Genomic DNA, 22,827 nt, shown 5'->3' with positions numbered 1-22,827 from the left:
ATTAAAAAATGAATCAGCCAGGCATGGTGATGTGTGTCTGTAGTTCCAGCTACTCAGGAGGCTGAGGCTGGAGGATCACTTCAGCCCAGAAGTTGGCTGCAGTGAGCCATGATTGTGCTAGTGTATTCCAGCCTGTGACAGAGTGAGACCCTGTCTCAATAAAAAGTAAAAACCAGAAATGAAATGACCTCAAATAAAAATAGAATTGTGGATTAAAAATATAGGCATATGCTTTCCAAAAGACTGGAGAGATAAAAAGGACAGAACCTATTTGAAAATTATGAGATTGCTTCATGGCTGTCAGTGCTCCCAAAGATATGTCCACATCCTAACCCCTGGATCCTGTAAATATTACCTTATATGTAGGCAAAAGAGTATTACTTTCTGTGGCAAGAGATGTGATTTAAGTTATGTTTTACATTTTTTTTTTTTTTTTTGAGACAGTCTCACTCTGTCACCCAAGCTGGAATTCAGTGGTGCAGTCATAGCCCACTGCAGCCTCAAACTCCCAGGCTCAAGAAATCCTCCTACCTCAGTCTCCCGAATAGCTGGGACCACAGGTGTGTGCCACCACGCCTGGCTATTTTTAGTAGAGACAGGGTCTCCGCATGTTGCCCAGGCTGGTCTCCAACTCCTGACCTCAAGTGAACCTCCCGCCTTGGCCTCCCAAAGTGCTGGGATTACAGGCGTGAGACACTGCACCCAGCCAAGGTACAGATCTTGAGAGGAGCTTATCCTGGATTATCTAAGTGGGCTCTCAACACCTGTATGTCGCACCTCTGCATCTTATGAGTGTGATGCTGAGGTGTCTAGAGGGAAACTAAACACAGACATTTTGAGCAAAAGACCAGGGGAAGACAGAGATAGGGATTGGGGTGATGCAGCCACAAGCCAAGGAATGTCAGGAGCCACTGGAAGCTGGAGGAGGTAGGCACAGATTCCCCTAGAGTCTCCAGAGACTACAGCCCTGGCAACACCTGCATTTCAGACTTCTGGTCTCCAGAACTGCGAGAATCAGTTTCTCTTGTTTCAAGACACTGAAGTTGTGGTCATTTCTTCTGGCAGCCCCAGGAGACTAATAGCACTGTCTAAGATCATTAGAGTTTGGCTTCCATTACTCTACCTAAAAAGGTCCCGGTTTATACACGGTGTTAAGTCTGGCCAAGCCTCAAGGCTGAGTCCAGCTGTGGCCCCCATCACCAGGAATGGGTCATGCCTTGTTCCTCCACATCTGAATGTCAGCCTCCTTGTCCTGCCAGGGAGCTGTCGGTTTTGTGCATGGGCTTTGGGAGACTGCAGTCCTGCCCCCACACTACCCTCCTGTGACTGGGTCTCTGTTACCTGTTGCCTGGCAGGTGGCTGGGAGTGGCGGTGATGCAAAAAGGCAGGTGCTGGAAGCATCCGTGGATTTATTACTGGAAACTTCACGGCTCATGAATGTCCATCCTGGTGTGGAGCCCAGTGATTAGGTGCAAGGTTGAAGTGGAAACCACTTACCGCCCACCAAGCGAGTCAGGCCGGGGCATGCTCACAGAACCAGCTCATTTTTGCATGAAATGTGGACACGGGTTGGTGAAATTTCCAGAGGGCCAGGAGGACAGGCGCTGTGCAGGGCTTTAGCAGCAGTGCCTCAGCCAGACAGCAGCTTGCCAGTGAGCCTGGCATGCTTGTGAGCTGAAGCAGAAATGCACAGCCCTGCCTTGCCGGGCTGCTGGGAAGCCCTGGATCGGAGGATGTCTTGGGAAGCTGCTCTGCTGGGGGCATGTCTCTCCACACCCAAGCGAACCTTCAGTTCAAGGCAGAAGAGAGAGAGAAAAATTAAGATGAAGACACACACTAGAAAGTAAAACACACACAAACTCAGAAATGGAGTCTTCAAGGGGCAGGAACCAAACGTGGAAGGAAAGGCTTACAGGGCATGCCAGTGGGCCCTGGCAACTCCATCCAGCACATTTGAGACAGCCATTGGGATCTTCCGGTCTAATCGCTTTCTTGTTTCCAGGACACAGGGTGGAAGGGAGTTCTTGTTATACAGCTGGTACCTGCAGGGCTGCAGGGCGTGCGTCTGTTCAGACGTGACCCATACAGATGCCAGGAATGACATGGCTGTTGTTGACAGAATTTGTCAAAATGATGACCAGCTGGTGATAAGTTTTAAGGAAAACGAAGTTCAGTTTTCCCTTGATGTACACAGTAGTTGCATTGCTGGAAAGCTGGCTGTATATTAAACCAGCTCTCAAGTACTTTGTGTTTATAACTGGGTTAGGTTCTCCACGCAAACAACTGGGAATGGACTTTTTCATTCTCAGAAATATCCAGCAGGCCTACCAGGCATGCTGCCCCCCCAGGGCCTCTGCACCTGCCATCCCTGTTTGGAATGCTCTTCTCCCAGACCTCCACATTCCTTCCTGCCCCCTCCACTCATCGTTCTGCTCAGCTGTCACCTTAGCAGAATGGCTTCCCCTGGCCACACTATGTTAAGTAGCAATCCCCCCAGCACTTTCTACCCCTAACCCTACTTTTACCTTTCTTCACAGAGCTTATCTGACATTTTATTATCAACTCTCCTGGAGGACATGGAGTTTTCTCTGTTTTGTTCATTGCAAGATCTCTGATCCTGACACAATGCCCTAGCCCTGATGTGCTCAATAAAAATTTGTTGAATAACTAGGTGAATAAATCTAGAGAATTAATTAACTCACTTAAGCAGCATAAAACAAGACACCTAATTCTACTACCTTTGGCCTATAGTGCTCTGTTCCACAAAGTCATTCAGGGACCCAGTCTCCTTCAATCCTGTTGTATTACCATCTTCACCATAAGCCTTCAAGGTTGATGGAGACGGTGGAGGAGACACTGTCACTGTGAATGGCCTTGAAATGACACATCATTGGTGAGGGCTGGTCCCAAGGCTCTACCCAGATGCCACGGGCCCAGGCCATGCAGTCGAAGCTGTGGACTCAGGAAGAGGAAATGTGTGGTAAGCATCTGGCCCAGTTTGCTATTCTGATCACCAAAACCAGTTTTGTGCTTCCTCTCCTACATGGGCACAGGCACCCTCTCCTAGGGGGACAATACGAGGCCACAGCCCGCCCAGACCTCCAGGTGATGCCGCCTCCCTCAGGTGGCTCTTTGAAGTCCACAATCCTGAATTAACAAGACAGCTTAATCCACCTTCCACCCAGCAGGTAGTGATGAGAACAGGCAGGACACCCTCCTAGGCCCTCCTACCCAGGAAGGAGCGGGTGCAGATGCAGCAATTGCTGCTCTGCGGTGTTTTTGCAATCCTGCTGGGCCCTGCCCTGGGCTGGGGGGAGTCCTCGCTCAGGCCCAGTTCTGCTCTTGGGCCCACATCTGAGCTTGTAAAGCCCTCGCTGGACACAGCTTTCACAACCATTTTCCTGCCTGAAGGTGGATTTAAGACTTCCTCAATCGCCACCGTTTTTTTTTTTGTTTGTTTGTTTTTAAGGCTTGCTAATGGTTTCTTAAACTTACTACATCTTTATTTATTTCCAGGCAGGTCCAGGGTCAGTGACTACATTCGTGGTTTGTTCCTGGAAACAGTTCTCATGTCAGCTTTTTCTTTGCTTCCTTAACCACGTGCCCCTCCCTCAAGCTGGTGGCTTTGCAGTTTCCATGCTCCAGTGGGAAGACCACACCCTTCATTGGATGGTCACCACGAGGCCCAGTCACTGTGTTCAACTAAGTCTCATGGGGCCTTTGTTGCTCACCTGCACCTCTTACTGGTTGGAGACTAGAAGCAGTTGGCTTTTCCAGAATTGCAAGGCCCTGGTTGACATCTTTCCACCTTTTTCCCTTCTGCTTGTAAACTGGCTAATTCTTTCTTGAAGTAAACTTTTTCTCGTGACGCCTCGCCAAAAGCAGCCAGTAACAATCAACACATATTTGTTGTTGTTGTTGTTGTTGTTTATTCCCAAGTCAAAAAGTCAGCAGACATGGAGTTTGTTTTCCGAGTTACCAAGTGAAACAGCCTTACCAGATGTTTTGCTCCGCCTGGCAGGGACCTCAGTTGTCCTGCCAGCTGCACCTGTCTTATCACTGCTTGCCACCTGGCCACACGCTGAGCCAGTGCCATGTACTTAAGGGTTTGGTTACAGGTGCACTGCACTTCAAAGTGCTGATTTGTATATTAGTGAGAATAAGAAAAGCTAACTGGTGTAACAAAGCCCCAAATCTCAGTGGATCAGCAGAGTGAGTTTGCTTTCCAGTGATGCAAAGGCCAGCACAGCTCTTACTGATCAGGTGGCCGGCCTCTAAGGGGTGACTCAGGGACCCACAGTCCCTCCAGTCTTTAACATGTGGCCCGTAGGAGAGTCCCCTGTGGGAGCATTTGTGTGCCAAGTTTGGAATTGGTGCCCATCACTTCTTCCAACCTTTCCTTGGCCATGGCTTAGCTTGGTCCCAACCTAACTGCAGGGAGGCTGGGAAATGATGCGCTGTGGGCCCAGCAGGTTTGGTAAACACAGCATTGTCTCTGCCACAGTACCACCAAATCCCAGGGTTTCTATCCTGTTACTGTTGGTGGCTCTCACAACCCTCCCTGGAAGAGTTTCAAGGTCCTTCTCAACTTGTTTGCAGCCACTAGTCCAGCCATTTCCCTCCCTAAGCCAGACCTGAGCTCTGGTAGGCAGGCCTCCTCCAGGCTCCTGCCCTCACCTCAGGCCCTGGCCCTAGTACCCTGCCATCTTCCCCTATAGGAGTGACCGTCTTGTGTTTCCTCCTTCTTTCAATGACCTCATCCTTCTGGAAGGAACTGCTAGCACTGGGAATCTGCACTCTGCACTGAAATGCATGACTCTGACCCATTCTGAGGGCAGGAGCCAAATAAAAGGGGGCAGGACGCACAGGAGGCCCCCAAACAAGGCCTTGCCAATGGGAGTAACTTCCTCAAAAATTCAAGGCCGAGGAAAACACTGGCCACGCCTGAGACCTGTCCGCACACCTGAGATTTAGCAGTTTGGAGACAACCTAGAGGGACATTCAGGAGCCTATGAGGAGAGCGCAAAGTGGAGGGATAACTGCACCACTGGAGACAGTGGTGTGGTTAGTGGAGCAGTGAGACGGCTGTCCGTACCTCACTGCTCAGATCTGTCCCTGCCCCCACGGGCCCAGCTGCCCTGTAGGCACACAAAGGCTGTGGTGGAAGGTCTGTGGCTCACAAGCTGCCTGGAGGGGTGTCTGAGGTACCTGCCAGGGGTTTTCACCCTCACCTCCGTTAACTGTCAAGTGCTCCCTCTGAGGCAGTCTGAAAACTGGTAAACGCTTTTTTTTTTTCCCTTAAGGTTCTAATGACCAAAATATAAATATAGGCAAAACAATGCAAAATCAAAATGAAACACTCAGAACAAAAGCCACATTTTTACCAGATCTACTTTTATTTCAGAAGGAAGTTTGTATTATAGTATTTACTTTTGTTTATATACAAGTTCTTCACATTTGTGTTTAAAATGCACAGACCTCCCTTAGTTCTCTTGTTCCTGCTTAAATTAGCTGTTATTTTACAATACAAAAAATACCAAAAAATTGCAGTCCTAAATGTATGTATAACACCCACAATCCCCAGCAATGAAATAGTTTACAGTACTTACTCCATATTTACATGAGTGTAATAGATGCTAAATTATACATATTAACAAACTAAGCTTGAATCCAAACAAACGAAATCGTAAATAACTATAAAACAAAAACATTTCCAGAGCCAGAATTAGTTCAACGAAACAGGCTTCACTAGTGTTTAGAATGTTTTGTGCACAAATTCAGTTACTGAAAATCAATTCCATTACTGCTTTTAAAAGATAAGGTGCCAATTTTCCTCTCCACTTCAAAACATCTCCTTGTAGGCAGGGTGTTTGACTCTCATCAAGGGGCAATATCTCTTGGTGGGTCCGGCTGTCTAGAAACCACCGCAATGGCTGGAGCCAAGTTTGGTCAATGGGGTAAACATTTCAGAAGGTAGGCAGGGCATGCCCTGAGGCCAGGAGGCCTCTGCCGTCCTGGCTGTGTCCTCAGGATGGCCAATTCTCACAGAAACCACCACAAGGAAAGATCTCCTGGGATGACAGGGGTGTGAGGACTTAGATTTTGTTTTAATTCTAAAATCTATTTTTACATCTCAGTCATCACCCTAGCATTAGCTTAAGTTAGTGTTTAGCAAATACTTGTTGAATGGATGGATGAATAAATGAAATGGAAGGATCAAAGATGTTCATGAAAACACCACCATCTCCCAAGGAAGTGAATCAGCCCTTGGCCCCAGTACACCCCATTAAATCAAAGGAGCAGGATTTGCACTGGAAGGTAAAATGCCTCTTCCCACCAGCAGTGCCCTGCTCTTTTTATTTCCCAGGTGTCTCCAGTCTTGAATGGCAGGACTTACCCACGGGTAGTCCAGTACTTTCCTTCTGCTGACAGTCTTCTGTCCAGGACTGCCTTTCCTCCGGGTTAGCTCAGGGGATCTGGGGTTGCCTTCTCTCCACACGGGGAGGCACAGGCTTCTCCCCAGGCTGTGTGCAGGGATGGCAGGAGGCACACAGGAGTCCAGGGTATGTCAAATTCTCCACGGGGAAATGGGAACTATTTATCAACAAACTAGCTCCCTACTCCCACCCCCAGTTTTCAGTATAATAAACTGATTCCAGGAAATGGTCATTAAAAATTTAGACAAAACTACAAAAAATGGAGAACCCCCTTTTGGAAAGTCTGATTGCCACAGGTTAGTCTTTGAACTTAAAGACTAAGAGAAACATTTCTCAGGACAAGACTGGTCATCCCTCACTACCCAGAGCACCAAGAGGCTGCCAGAAAGGGTCATGATGTGCTTGCAGGGCCAAGGGCAGCGGCAGGGACGCCTCTGCTTCCTGAGTCTCCTCCAGCGCTGTCGTTTCGATTCCCTGCCTGATTTTTCATGTGCACTCTGACAGATGAGTCCTGTTTTAAGAAATACCTAATTGGTGCCGGATGCATCTGCACACATCACACAATGGGGATGCGTTTCTTGGGTTTGTTATTCATGTATCGGGGCCTGGCGAGAACCTGGATATCCAGCATATGGCACAAAAACATCTTAGGTGAAACTCAGACATTGTTATATTTAATAAAAATACATGAAGATTTTTTCTGTTTTATGTACACTCCGAATGTCTGAACATTCTGGACACTACTGTATAGTTATGTACAAGTGCAAGGTCAGTGTTGTCCTATTTTAATTTATATACAGGCTCTCTTGTGACGCGCAACACTGCCAGATGACAACCAATTCCTTCTTGGAAACAGGCTCCGAGCCCAGCGCCTCTTACTCCCTGCCATTCCCTTTTTCTGCCCTGAGGCCGGAGAAAGCTGTTTGCTGTTGGTTGCAAAGGAGAAGCAGGTGGATTCAGCGGCTTCCCCACCGCTGGAGCAGAATGAAACTTCACTTGCTCCTTCCTTCCTAAAAATAAACATTATCTTTTAGGAAAAAAATAAGACATAACCAGATGGCTGTGGGTCATGGTGCATGATATTTCAAGGCATAGGACTAACACGGGGAAGAGACTTCTTTGGCCTGGGAAAACTGGTCCTTTGAACAAACAAAGAGGATCTTCCTTGTAGGAGGACAATACCCAGGGGCCTCCCTTTGGCCTTGCTGGGGGGGCCTGTGGGAATGAAGGGGCCAGTCCACTGCAGGCGCCATGGGTGCTGTGTTCTGTAGCGGGGATGGGGGAGCTCATGAGAGGAGGGGTCTTTTCTAGAACGTCTGGTCTTTAACAATAATGTGAAAAAGAAGCTTTATGAGAGGTGAGTCTCAAAGTAGAGGTGTTTTGTGCATCAGATAGTGTTTTATGGTTCAAATTCCTTGAAAACATCTTTCCAGGCAATTCTTCATGGGAGTGGGGTTAGTGTTGGGGAAGAGATAATACTCTCTCTCTAGGCACTGCATTTAAAGGTAAAATGCCGCAGTTTTAGCTCTTTTGAGTATCTCTCCAAATTCACAAACTCGAGCATTGCTGTCCAGCGGTCCATCCCAATAGGGTAATGCCAGAGATCCCAGGTTTTGAAGCAGAAGAGAGCTTCTGGGAGCCTGCTGCATAATGCCAGAATACAGAGCACCATAAACGGGGAAACACAATTTCCAGGCAGTGCCCTCTGGGAGAGGAGCAGGGGACTGTCCCACCCTCTTAAATTTGGTCATTTTCCATTTGGCAGAGTTTTCCCTCCTCATCCATTTTTTTCCATGTGCTTTTCATCCTCGTCAGCATTTGCTGCCCTCCTCACAGCCACCACCTTGGTCTGAGAGGGAGGGTGGGTGGGTCGAGCCCCTCCTGGGGGAAAGAGGGCAAACAGGTCCTTCTCCAGGCTTTGGGCAGCTTCTGCCTGACAATGGGAGGCTGTCCCTTTCCTGGCATCTGAGTCCACCCCAGCCTGAGAATGAACCACAAGTTCAGAGGAGGCTGCAGGACACACAGCTGCTCTCTGATCCAGGGGTCCCAAGTGCTCTCAGTGCTCTTTTCTGCTCAAGGAAGCGTGACATGAATGAGTCCTTTCCTCTGATCGCTTATCAGGCCTAGGGTGACACGGGGGTGGGGGCAGGGGGCGCCTTCTTGACAGTGTCCTTTTTGATAATAAAAACAGGAGCTTTCACAGTTCATTCATTTCTGCTTTCCTCTCATCCCTGCTGCTAGATCAAATGTTCCTTGGGTGAGAAAATTCTTTCCTGGCTGCAAATCAGATTTTAGAAAAAAAGCAGATTGCCAATGGTAGCTATTTAAATTTTACAAGAATGTAGGAATGCAATTATGTAAAAACTTAGGCTTACTAACTTTCCAATTGCTAGATCTATTTAAAGTCTAGGCACTTAGTGTTGTGTGTATGTGTTTGTGTGTGTATGTATGAGAGAGGGAGGGTGAGATGGAGAAGGAGAGGGACAGGCAGAGAGAAAGGAAGAGAGAGTTTCAAATGGATTAAGACTAAATTAATCAAGTTACTATAGAAAACTACCTATTATACCAGTTTACATTCAAAGTAACACTGCTGACCTTGACATTTAAAATAGCCCCCCTTCTATCCTAGCTTGATATGATCAAAAGAGATGGACGATTATTAATTCTCAACTAGAAAAAAAGGTACTCCCTGGAAGAGAGATAATTGCCTAAATCGTGCAAGAATAAATAGCACATCTTTTAAAAAAGATAGCAGGCTTCAGATGAAAACAAGTTAATTCATCTGACTAGTTTTTAAAAGACCATGTTCAAGAACAACTGATGACGAATGTCTACTTGTAAACACTCCATCTTTTGTTTTTTGCACAGTTGAGACAGTCCCAAGAACAGTTTTCCACAGTGAACCTGAGTGTCATTCCTAGTTCTCTCACTGGCTCTACACCGGCCTCCTCCAGCAACCGTCAGCTCATCCCTGGACCTGTAATTAAATCAAGTATTTCCTATGCAAAAGTAAAAGGTTAGATGCTGGAACACGGATGGGAGAAACCGTCAAAGAAAGCTTGTGATCATGCAGGTGAGTCAGATGCTTTGAGGGTTTCCAGTCTTCCGTCCCGCACCGCACAGCCATTTCCCCGCCACGCCCTTCCCTGCAGATGGCTCTGGTGTGCCACTCACTAGCTCGTGCGTGGGAGAGTCCCTGGCCCCAGCATCAGATGCAGGTCCCAGGCTGTGCAGGGGGCTGCTGCTTCCGGTTTCTCACGGCTCCTGACTTCTCCTTGTACACTATCGGCATCTGCTGAGAAATGTCCACCAGGGCGCTGGCCACAGCAAGACCTTGGGAGAACCACAGAGAGAACATATGTTGGGAGCAGCTGGCTTTTATTTTGTTTTAAAAAATAATTTAAACATTTATTTTTCAATCCCATGGTGCAAAACAAACAAACCAAAAAACCAGAACAAAAAACCCCCAAAAAGGTACACATACACAGGGAAAAGTCTTCCTTCCACCCTGACCCTCCCTCCGCCTTCCCCTCCATCTGGGTAAATGCTTTCACTAATTTTTATGTATTCTTTGAGGGTATACTTATGCAAATACAAATACACATTCTTCTCCTTTCCCTACTTTTTACCCAAAAGGTGCAGTTTGCTTTTCAGCACATCAACCAAGCACAGTGCTCTGCTTGGTGGTGGGAACATATAAATGAGATTGTAGACGTGTGCTAAGCGCCCAATTTCTCCTGCCTTCCTCCAAAAGGAGCCGAGAAACAGCAGCACGCTTTATGACGAGATTCAGATTCACCCCTATCACTCAGTCAGCATTAGTCACTTCCATTCCATACCACGATACAGGCAGGGCAGGCTCTGGGGCCAGGCTTTGGAATAAGCAAGGTTCTTTAACCTCCCTGCGCCTCAGTTTCCTCATTTGTAAAATGGGGATAATAATAGTACAGGGCTAGTGTGAAGAATCAATGAGTGAACTGACAAAGTCTTAGTACCTGGCACGCATAAAGTCTTGGTATCTGGCACGCAGCAACCAACGATCAATAGCAACTACCCTTTATGCTCATCACTGCCCCGCCACCCACTTTGCTTTGGGGACTTGCAATCCCATTTTCCTTCCTGTATTGATAACGGAGTAATCTGACATCCATTAGGGAAGGCACGGTTCTGGGGGAGCTGGATTCCTAATACACGTGGGAAATGGCCAGCGCAGGCTCGGAGCTCTGCTGAGACCTGCCAGGAGCTGTGTTAGTGGAGCGTGTTACTTGCCTTGTTGAGCCTGTGAAGGGGAGTGGGGGTGGGGGTAGACAGCTGTAAGTGCCTGGCACACAGTGGGGAATGCTCTGGGAGTCTAGAAAAGGGCACCACTTAAAACAGGGGGTACAGAAGGGGCAGCAAGGACGGCCCCACTGTTGGGTGGGTCTCAAGCATTGAGCAGACCTTTATTAGGTGTTTCAGGTGGTTGGGGCACGTCAGGCAAAGGCTGGAGCAGGAAAGGCTACAGGGCTGCACACCTGTCACCTTGCCGCCCCAGCCGCCACCCTGCCCTCAGGGCGCACCAGCCACTGTTTGCTGGGCTGGGTGGTGGCAGGAGACACAAACTGCACTTGAGTGACAGATGAGAGAGTTGTCCTGTCCTCAACACAGGCAAGGCTGAGTTAGGGGCTCAACTCACAGGAATCCCCAGGTGAGATGAAGACAATGAATCCTGGCCGAGCCATGCCGAAAGGCCTCCCTCGTGAAGATACTATAGATCCTAACCATTCTAAAGCTGGGCTGGAGGATCTTCTGGGTCTGAGGGTGCACTGAAGGGACAGTGGAGCTCAGGGCCTGGACCAGTATCCTGGGGCAGCCTTTCCACCAGACACAGGGTTCTCTCTGGCTAAGGTAACCCTGACTCCAGAATCATCTCAACTGAAAGTTGTCTAAAATGATCACATTGAGGCATCCTCCAAAGCACTCTGTAATTAAGCGAGATACTTTCAAAACTGTATTCCATATTTTCTGTCTTCAAAATAGGAGTTTATATAATCATGATTCATATATTTGATGGAGAAGTGTCACATGCATTGGTAAAATATTATGTAGTAGGCTATAAAAATGTTTAAGATAGTTATATGAAAAAAGCAGAATAAAAATTAGATCTATACAATCATTTCGACTAAATTGCTGGCCAGGGCTGGAAAGAACACAGCACAATGAAAATTGGTGGGTTGTGGGATAGCAGAACTGTGCGTGGATTTTCAGACGTTTCCTTTATGTTATCGTTGTGTTTGTGCCTTATATTTAAAACGGTGAAAAAGCAAAAGAAATGCAGGAGGGCTAGAAATACCAACTGAAGAAACACCAGCCCAGGGGAGATGGCTGGAAGTTGTGGAGTGGAGAAGGCAACTGAGGAAGAACATGCAAGGTGAAGGGAGCACACCCAGATTCAGGGGCAGGACAGGGCAAAAGAGACAGGGAAAGAGCAGGAGAGGCAAAGGGGGACCAGAAACTCCGACAGCAAAGGAAGGTGTGGTCAGAGGCATCCACGAGCACTGAGAGGCTGGGGAGGCCAGAACGGTGAGGAGGTCCCGGGACGTCCCCCCAGGAAGGGACGATGACCTCGGGAAAACAGTTTTGGGCATATAGGTGAAAATGGGTTATCTCACTGAATCCTTGCCATGGCATGGGCAGGCACTGTTGGTTATCACCTTTATAACCTTGTTCTCTAGGAAAGGGAAGTATCCCATGCTTAGCTCCCTCACATGCTTAGAAGGTGTCTTTCGCTGGACCGCATCTACTCACCTGACTGCCCAGGAGGAGGGATGCCACCCAGGCCTCGAGGGAGCCTCACAAACACAGAGAGGACAGCGGCTTTGTTGCCAAAACATGGCTCCAGTGCAATGGGTTTGGGAACAGTCTGGAAGAAGAAAACAAAATTACCTTAAGTGATACTCAAGCTTTAATGTACACGGACAACTTAATGGTCATTTGTGCTTATAAGAACCATCAATTTTAGGTATATAAAAAAGGTACATTGCAGTTTTTAAGATAATGAAAAAGGGCAGGAGAGAGCTAACAGTACTCTCTGAGCACCAGTGACACGGGTGGTACTGCTTGCTACCTTCCACTGAGGGCTCGCAGTCCCCTTCCAGAGGGCTGCTTGAACTGTAGGGAAGGGGCCACGCCAAGTGGGTTTCTTCTGGATGCTGTACTTTGGCTCGATTTGAAATTCTAATTCATAACTGTAGGTCACAGGAATGGCAGTGGTGAGTGCTTGGTAGATTTGTCAGATAGTTCTGCATACCTGGCTCAAACACAGATGCAGATATCATGGAGACTTAAAAAACATTCTATTTTGTCTGTCCTTTAGACACTAAGTAGACAAGCCTGCTGGATGTAAAGGCTTGTAAAAGCTGGGTGGCTGACCAAGTAGATTCTTTGTCTACTCTCTGGATGCATTTGGCTCTGGAAAATATGTTTTCATCTTCTGTTGCAGCCTTTAGATGAGATTTGTCCCCTATATTAGTTTCTTCTCTTTTTTTCTTTCTTTTTTTTTTTTTTAAAGAATAGAAATGGGGTCTCACTATGTTGTCCAGGCAGGTCTTGAACTCCTGGGCTCAAGCGATCCTCCCACCTCAGCCTCCCAAAGTGCGGGGATTAAAGGTGTGACCTACCGCACCCAGCTTATATTAGTGTAACAAACTACTGCAAACTTAGTTGCTTAAAACAACACCCACTTATTATCTCACAGCTTTAGAGGTCAGAAGTCCCAGCAAGCTCTGTAGGGTTCTCTGCCGAGAGAGACAGGTCTGTTCATGTCTTCCATGAGTTCTGGGGAATTATCAGCTATCTCCTGAGGTCTCTCAGGCTGAAGTCAAGTTGTCAGCTGGATGGGACTCTTAGCTGGAGACTCTGGGGAAGACTCTGCTTTGAAATGCATTCAGGGCTTACGCAGTGGCTCACACCTGTAATCCCAGCACTTTGGGAGACCCAGGAGGGAGGATCCCTTGAGCCCAAGAGTTTGAGGCTACAGTGAGCCATGATCATGCCACTGCACTCCAGTGTGGGTGACACAGCCAGACTCTGTCTCACAAAAACAAAAAAACTTCTGTGGCCACTCCATCTCTAAACCAGGGATGGTGTGTCAAGTCCTTCTCATGTTTCCAATCTCTCTGGCTTCCTCTTTCTGCCACCAGCCAGAGAAACTTTCTGTATCTTAAAGTCAACTCCCTTGTTTCATTACATCTGCAAAATCCCTCTAGCAGTACCTAGAGTAGTGTGTGACTGAATAAACACGGGATGGAAATCTTGAGGGCCACCTTTAGAATTCTGCTGACTAAACCCACAAATGTCATCAGTTTCTTCAGTTTGGCTGAAGAAAATAATTTCCAGTACCACTCTGCTGTGGCACAAGGAACTGACTAGATGGGTGAATGGCAGAGGCAGGGAGATCAGTTATGAAGTAACTGCAAGAATCCAGGTGAGAGACAGCGGTGGCCTAGATCAAGTGGGAATAGTGGCAGAGATGGGACACAGTGGCTGGGAAACATTTTTGAATACGGAGTCAAGATTTGCTGATAGACTGGCTGTCCAATGAGGACATGACATCAAGAATGAGTCAAGAACAATTCCACGATTTTGGCCTGAGCAACTAGGGTGATGGAGGTGTTATGTGCTGAAAGGCGGAAGGTATGCCAGAGGAGCAAGTCTGAGAAATAAACATCCAAAGCTCAGTTTGGCCATGGCCATGTTAAGATATCCAAGTGGGGACACTGAGTAGGCAACTGATGTTTGTGTTGGAGGCTCATGGGAGAGTCCAGGTGAGAGGATCATGGTGCTTAAACCTGTGATAGTGAAGATCACTGAAGAAGTGGGTGTAAAAGACACAAGAAGGGGACAAAGACAGGGCCTGATGCACACCACTGTCAAAAGATGAAGAGGATTGAGCAAAGACCACTGAGCAAGAACAGCTAGAAGTCAAGTGTGTGGTGTCCTGGAAGAAAATCAAGAAAATGTTTTAAGGAGCAACTAACTGTGTCATATGCTGCTGACATATATCATGTTGTTCAATACTTTAGGCTTGTCTATTTTTTAACCCACAAATATTATTTTACCAGGATAATGTTTGTTTAGATTTCTGTATATGATTATACTTTTATTTACTCACTATTCTTTCTTACGCTTTAGTCTCTCCTCCTGGGGGTAATTTTCCTTCATTTTAGCACATCCTTCAGACATTTCTTTTGTGCAGGTCTGCTGGTGGCAAATTCTCAATTTTTATTCTAATTTGAAGATATCTTTATTTCATCCTTGTTCTCGGAAGGTGCTTAATGGGCACACTATTCTAGGTTGGGAGGTTTCTTTCAGTACTTCAAAGACATTCTCTCACTCTCTTCTGACTTCTGAGAAGTCAGCGGTCAGCTTGTCATTCCTTTGCAGGTGATCTTTTCCCTTTTTTTTTTTTTTTTTTTTTTTTTTTTTGCGACAGTCTTGTTCTGTAGCCCAGGCTGGAGTACAGTGGTGCAATCTCAGCTCACTGTGAACTCTGCCTTCTAGGTTCAAATGATTCTCATGCCTCAGCCTCCCAAGTAGCTGGGATTACAGATGTGTGCCATCATGCCTGGCTAATTTCTGTATTTTTAGTAGAGATGGGGTTTCACCATGTTGGCCAGGCTGGTCTTGAACTCCTGACCTCAAGTGATCCGCCCGCCTCGGCCTCCCAAAGTGCTCGGATTACAGGTGTTAGCCACCACACCCAGACTCTTTTCCCATTTTTAACAAAAATTGTGATAAAATACACATAACATTTACCATCTTGACCATTTAAAAATGTACAGTTCAGTGGTATTAAGTATATTCACATTGTTGTGCAACCATCATTACTATCCATCTCCAGAACTCTTTTAATCTTGTAAAACTCAAACTTCGTACCCATTAAACACTAACTCCCCATTTTCCCCTTCTCCCAGCCCCTGTGAACCACTGTTCTACTTCCTGTCTTTATGAGCTTGACTACTACAAGTGTATCTCTTAAAAGTGTAATCATACAATGTTTATTTTTTTGTTACTGGAGTATTTCACTTAGTATGTCTTCAAGGTTCATCATATTGTAGCATGGGTCAGAATTTGCTTCCTTTGGAAGGCTGGATAACATTCCATTGGATGCATAGACCACGTTGTGCTTATCCATTCATCCATCCATGGACACTTGGGCTGCTTCCACTTTTTGGCTACTGTGAATAATGCTGCCAAGAACACTGATGTTCAAATATGTCTTTGAGACTCTGCTTTCAGTTCTTCTATGTATAAACCCAGATTGCCAGATCATATATAATTCTATTTTTAATTCCGGGGGGAATAGTGGTACTGTTTTCCACAGTACCATCACTTTATACTTCCATCAACAGTGCCTAACGTTCAGTTTCTCCACGTTGTATGTGATACTTTTTCTCTGGCTGATTTTAAGATGTTCTCTTTGTCTTTGGAGTTATACAATTTCATTATGAGAAATCCAACTTGTTTTCTTTCCTTCCTGCCTTCCCTTTCTTTCTTTAATCATGCTTACAATATGTTTTGCTTCTGGAATCTGTATATTCATGTTTTCCATCAGTTCTGGAAAGCTATCATCTCTGAATATTGCCTCTCATTTGTTCTGGGATTCTGGAAATATATATGAGTTGGATCTTCTCATTCTATCCTCCATATTCTTAGTATCTATTGTACTTTCTATCTCCTTGTCTCTCTGAGCTGCATTCTGTGTACTTTTTTCAGATTCATCTTCCACTTCGTAAATTCTCTTATGTCTGATATGCTGTTTAACATGTAAATTGAGTTTATTTATTAAAAAAATTTCAACAAGTATATTTTTCATTTCTAGAAGTTCCATTTGGTTCTTCTTCAGATCTGCTTGGCCATACTTGACTCTCATCTTTATGATTTCATCTTTTATTTCTTTAAACATTTCATACACAGTTATATTATATTCTTTAGATTTCAATTCTAACATTTGGAGTCCTGTCCACATCAATCATCTGTTGTTTCTGCTACTCTTATTTATGGTGGCTTGCCTCTTGTCCCTAGTGATCTTTAATTACTTCATCTTGATCTGTGGGCCTTCAACAGCGCTGAATTGAAGATGTTTTTCTATAGAGAGGATTTCCATCTATTCAGGTGGGCGTTGTGTTTACCATCTGGAACCACTTAGGACAAATCATGGTTCTGGTTTTGGTTTATGGTTTGTTCTTTTTAGGGTAGGGAAGGAGAGTATTCCCTGGAGATTTTATCTACTTCCTGTGAGCTCAGTAACATTTTAAATAAGTATGTTTTATTCAAGATACATAGCTATTTCTCCAGCGTATCTTAAATATTCCATCATTTTGCCCAAGGAGAAAGTCTTACCATTTTCTTCATCATTTTGGGGAGGGGGGTGATAAATATTTTCCACAGAGTATTAATACACAGTGTATTATCATTTTGCTGCTTAAAAAATTCCCCAAAATATAAAGAAAAATAGGCTGGGAGCGGTGGTTCACACCTGTAATCCCAGCACTTTGGGAGGCCGAGGTGGGCGGATTGCTTGAAGTCAGGAGTTCGAGACCAGCCTGGCCAACATGGTGAAACCCCATCTCCACTAAAAATACAAAAATCAGCTGGGCGTGGTTGCGCACATCTGTAATCCCAGCAACTCAGGAGGCTGGGGCAAGAGAATCGCTTGAACCCGGGAGGTGGATTGCAGTGAGCCAAGATCATGCCACTGCGCTCCAGCCTGTGTGACACAGTAAGACTCTGTCTCAAAAAAACAAACAAACAAAAAAACAATGATTCGATGTTCAATGTAGCTCTTTTCAAATAAAAGTTTTGTATGCCACAGAATACTTAAAAGAAAAGCAGACAAATCATTTAGATTTTAAAATCCCCTGAACACAAGACTGCTCAGCGACATGAAACAAAGATTGAAAAACAAAAGCAAAAGAGTACCCAGCAACTTCAGGTTTTAGCTTATTGTTAAAAAGAAAGAGAGGGAAAAAAGGAGGTAATGGAATAGGGCTTTTGCTCTCTCTGGTTTCCCAGACTTAGGAGCCTAAGTTTTAAAAAGTCAAGTTATAGGGACTTCTGAGTCATATTCTCACCTTTATACTCCCCCCAATAAGATCAGGAGGCTCCTCATCTGTTTCCAAGGCGACATTTACGGAGGCAAAGGGACGGCTGGCCATCTGTTGCATCTCTCGAAGAAGTTGCTGATAAATAATACGGCAAAGCCATTAATGGAATGAGTACTGAAGGGGTTTTATTAGTTAATGCTACATGTTAAAAACACCTCATCCTCCCTGATTCAAACAAATCAAGTCCAAAATGATACTTTTTAGACTTGGTATTAGATAACATTAGGGATTACTAAATTTTGTTGGTTGTGATAACACCATTGTCCTTATATTTTTAAAAAGCCCCTGTCAGAGATACATATTAACGTACGATGTTTATTGCAGCACTATTTACAGTAGCAAAGACTTAGAACCAACCCAAATGCCCATCAATGATAGACTGGATAAAGAAAACATGGCACATATACACCATGGAATACTATGCGGCCATAAGATAAATGAGTTCATATCCTTTGCAGGGACATGGATGAAGCTGGAAGCCATCAGTCTCAGCAAACTAACGCAGGAACAGAAAACCAAATACTCCATGTCCTCACTCTTAAGTGGGAGTTGAACCATGAGAACACATGGACACAGGGAAGGGAACATCACACAATGGGGCCTGTCAGGGGTGGGGAGCAAGGGGAGGGAGAACATTAGGACAAATACCAAATGCATGCAGGGCTTAAAACCTAGATAACAGGTTGATAGGTGCAGCAAACCACCATGGCACATGTATACCTATGTAACAAATCTACATGTTCTGCACATGTATCCCAGAACTTAAAGTAAAATAAGAAAATAAAGATAAAAATAAAAGTACTGTGGATTTAATGCTATGATGTCGACTTGTCAAATACATAAAATGGTGTGGCTCTATCTCCTCGTATTTCTACTACTAAAGTCAGGCTTGCTTTCTTCCTACTGAAACTTGCACCAAGGATTCACAGAACAACAAAAACCTATGCCTCATTATACGGCAGATAGGAACTGAAAGAATCCTTCCTTCAGAGAGGTGGTATAAGCTAAAAACAAACAAATGTGAAATTTTGCAGAGTAGAGGGACAAACAGGGGCTCGGGATTTAGGGAGGCTTGATGTGAACTCCTGCTCCAATAGTCTACAGCTGTGTGACCTTAAGAAAGGTGTTTGAAGTCTCTGGGCATCAGTATCCTCCCTCTGAAATGTGTTCCTAGCCCATAAGGTTGTCACTGGGATCAAATGAGATACTACAGCACAGTGCCTAGCACATGGTGAACGGCCGTTCACATATCATTAAGGATATTAGAGATCTTTCTGGGCATGATGCTGAAGCTTTGAGGTTATGCCTTGGGAGACAAGTAGGCCTTACTTCAAACTGCCTCCTTGGAACTACTGTAGAAGACAGAATCTTGGCCTGGATAGATATGGCTCTGTTCTAGAAGGGCATTTTTATAAGTATTTTCTTAAAATACCAACATTCTTACATTTTTTAAAGCTGTAGGTCCATTTACTCGACTAATATATGCAGCAATGCTCCTTGGGGTCTGTGCTTAAGTGCTGGGGTCACAATAAGACAGGGTTCAGGAGGCAACATGTGTAAAAGCACTTAAAACCGGGGCTGGTGTGTAGCAAGGACTAAACAGCGTCAGCCGCTACTACTATTGTTTTTAAAAATAACATCAAATCATTGCTTCTACAATTCTGAGAGGGAATAAATAATGGCTGACATTTTAGAAATGATGAAATATATTCTGAATGGTCAGCTTCACAGTTACAGAGAAATTCCAAATCACACGGGTAAAAGCATAGTTTATTAGATGACCAACTCCATACTAAACACATATATATATTTTAATCTTTTTCCTATAGGCTGTGCATCTTACTTTCTCTCATGCACACTGCAAACAATTTCCAGTTGATTGTTTAGCTTCTGTGTTATTCATTTATTTTTTGATATACTTAAGCCTTCATTTCTATGCAGGCAAATCTCTACTACACTGTTTTAATAACTTTATATGAAAATAATAATTTTGTTTCCTTTCCAATAGTAACAACACTTCTTAGTGCCCTTTCACTTAGTGCGCAGTCTAGAACATCTAGCACAAAGCTGAGTGACTGTAGGATTACACGAAGATAACGAACTTGGGCTGTGAAGACAGAAGTCCCTAGTTAAAGCCTCGTCTGCCTCTTAGTTAACTATGTGGTGTAAGTCACTTCACCTTTCTGAGCCTCAGTCCCCTCATCCATAAAACATAACGAGGGACAATACCTATTTCATAGGTTTGAGATGAGGATTAGTTAATCTACGTAAAACCACTTAGAACTCAGTGCCTGGAATTTTTAAATGCTCAGATGTCAGCTCTTGTTAAAACTAACTTGCCTGGATACAGCCTCTGGTGTTTGTTTGTTTTATCATGAGTGATGCTGGTTATCCAGATATTCTTCATAGCGTTAAAAAGGTATTTTTGATTTTACTGTGAGTTTTGTTTTCAAATTAGGAATGGATATTGAGTTTCAATAAATGACAAAATGATTTCTGGGCCGCTAGGAAGAATTCAGGTGTTATTTTTTCCCCATTGACATGATATATTCTTTTTTTGACATGATATATTCTAATAGGTTTTCTGGTATTAAGTGACTCTTTCATTACACTGCAATTAGACTGCTGCACATACACTCACTATGTAGCTGCCCTTTGTATTTTGGTGCTACCTTTGTCAGGTTTTGGTACCAAGATTTCTGTGTATAAAATCAATTCGGACTCTTTCAAGCTTTCCATCTGTTCCTCTGCTTTACAGATTTTAGAAACAATTAATTCTCATAAGCACTCAGGGAGGAACAGGCTATCATAATCTCCATAAGCTCATCTCAACCTTGAAACTCCCTGGGTCTAATGTCCTTCTTGGAGAGAGTAGCACTCAAAACTTTTCAACTCCTTTCTTGATAACTGGTTTACTGTGGCTTCTTACTTCTTTCTTACTCCATTGTGAATAAATATACATTTAAATTAAATTGAAAATATAATTTTTTTCAGAACATCACGTAATTCATTAGGATTTTAAAGTATATCAGTAATACAGTTATCTAAAAAACCCTTTGAATATGTTATCCCCTTATTTAAAAAATAATAATAAAGAGTGTGCAACATTCCCTCTATGGAAACATCATCTTTATGTGGGTCAGAAAAGGTGGTACTGTGGCCCACAACAAGAGGCCCATATCCTGGAGCCTGTCTTAACCCTATTCAGACATGAATATCCTATCAACAGTGCTGAGTGCTTGTGAGTTGTGATTTTACATACTTCCTTTCTCTTCTAAATCTTATCTATAAATACATTTTTATATAGAAAAAGGCATGAGTAGATCCAAAAAAACCCCAGACAGCTTCTTTGTCTAGATCTTATATACACGTGAGCATTTCCATTAGCAACAATGCCAACAATGCAACAGGCATGACTAAATGAAAGGCAAAGTAATGATGCAAGTGAAAGTTGCAATAAACAAAGTTTTTATGTTGTAATTATTTTAATGGTGGTTATTTTAAAAATATTTATTTATTTATTTATTTATTTATTATTTCAATAGGTTTTTGGGGGAACAGGTGGTGTTTGGTTACATGAATAAGTTCTTTCGTGGTGATTTCTGAGATTCTGGTGCACCTATCACCCGAGCAGTGTACACTGTACCCAATGTATAGTATTTTATCCCTCATCCCCCTCCCACTCTTTCCCCCGAGTCCCCAAAATCCACTGTATCATTCTTATGCCTTTGCATCCTCAGGGCTTAGTTCCCACTTGTAAGTGAGAATATACGAAGTTTGGTTTTCCATTCCTGAATTATTTCACTTAGAATAACGGTCTCCAATTCCATCCAGGTTGCTGCAAATGTATATAAATATATATATACATACACACGCACGTACACACCCCACATTTTCTTTATCCACTCATTGATTGATGGGCATTTGATATGTTGTAATTTGCAACCAAGTTTATTTATTTAAATTTGTCAACTGTAAATATTTGCTTATTACTTTTGGAATGAAGCTCTGGAAACAAATCAAGGCTTATTTAAAAATAAAACTCAAGTTAAAAACTTAACTACACACACATTTATCTTTCCTTGAATAATGAACAATTTTTGAGATGCTTCAATGGCTGATTTCCCTCTCCCATGAAAAGTTCTTGTGAAGGCGGTGCCCAATCACACGGTGGCTGTGCTAATACGCCCTTGGATCTCTGGCCTCAGTCAGGACTTGGGTTCTGGTCTGAAGGATAAAACTGGCATTTCTAAGTCAATACCAGAGTTTCCTTTTCGGAAGGTAAGACACTGTGGTGCAGAACTAATTACACTTTATGTAGCACTCATCTAAGTCTACTGACCATATGCTGCGGAACCATGGACTGCAGAAAGGGCTGCATTATTCCTTCCGTGGAGATGTCTGTCTGTCCATTATCACTAAATAGCTAAAACCCACTTGCTTATGAGAAAAAGAAGGAAAAAAAGCTCTTCCAGGGATTCTTTAATCTTTACCCACTGAAGCTTACCTCTCTACGTCTGGAGGCCCAACAACTTTGTTTGATCTTCCAAACCACAGCAGCCACCAGGAGCAAAGAGAGGAAACAACTGTGAGAAAGGAAAGTACTGAGTTATTATCCCAGCCCCCAGAATCAGCTCCCACCGTTGCCCACACCTCAGGCCAGGCAGTGAAAACAGCTCCCACATGCCACCTCCGGGCTATCTTCTGATGCTTTGTCACAACAATGTGCCGGCTCAGGAGGTAATGAGTGAGACAACTTCGGTAAGCCAGGCTTCCTAACCAGGCCTCTAGACTGTATCGTTCCCATGTGGTATTCAGAGAGAGCCCTGACCTTCCACTCGGCCTTCATCAGAATGGCCCACAGTGGCTTATCCCAAATAAGAAAAATAATTCCAAGATAATTATAACAAATATTAGTCATGCTGTTTATTCAAGTTAGCAAATATTTACTGGTAAAATCTAAGAAGGTGAAAAAGTTAATTATTAAAGTAACAATCAACTTTTCATAAGGAAGAGGCAAACAGAAGAAATGTGTGTAATTATTAGTGTATATTCAGTATTTTTACAAATACATATTTTTAAGTAAAATAAAACACATTTGAAATGATCAAACCCAAGCCAACAACTTTCTTAAAAATATTAAGAGAAAATAACTCCCAGTGGCCTTAATAGTTGCAGAGGATTTCAATGCTCTCTCATGTATAAACCAGGTGTGGAATGATTTGAAAAGCTACAGTGATGGC

General features: G+C 44.0%; 1 protein-coding gene across 2 annotated transcripts in view; it reads right to left on the bottom strand.

The window, feature by feature from the left end:
• Nucleotides 1-5,377: 5,377 nt before the first annotated feature.
• Nucleotides 5,378-22,827, bottom strand: part of ATRN (attractin) — a 176,958-nt gene continuing 159,508 nt past the window's right edge. Inside the window, exons 26-30 of one of the 2 annotated variants that reach the window (XM_034947462.3) lie at nt 22,092-22,170; nt 17,552-17,659; nt 12,225-12,339; nt 9,612-9,770; nt 5,378-7,447 (exon numbers count right to left, since the gene is read on the bottom strand). In XM_034947462.3, coding sequence (XP_034803353.1) covers nt 9,646-9,770; nt 12,225-12,339; nt 17,552-17,659; nt 22,092-22,170 — 427 coding nt within the window. In that variant the 3' untranslated portion in view covers nt 5,378-7,447; nt 9,612-9,645. Of the gene's footprint in view, nt 9,771-12,224; nt 12,340-17,551; nt 17,660-22,091; nt 22,171-22,827 lie in introns of both variants that reach the window. The other variant, XM_034947461.3, reaches the window with a different exon arrangement.

Source organism: Pan paniscus, chromosome 21, assembly GCF_029289425.2.
Source record: "Pan paniscus chromosome 21, NHGRI_mPanPan1-v2.0_pri, whole genome shotgun sequence".
Taxonomy (NCBI): Eukaryota; Metazoa; Chordata; class Mammalia; order Primates; family Hominidae; genus Pan; species Pan paniscus.
Note: the sequence above shows the minus strand (reverse complement) of the source record. Positions and strands in the feature narration are given on the sequence as shown.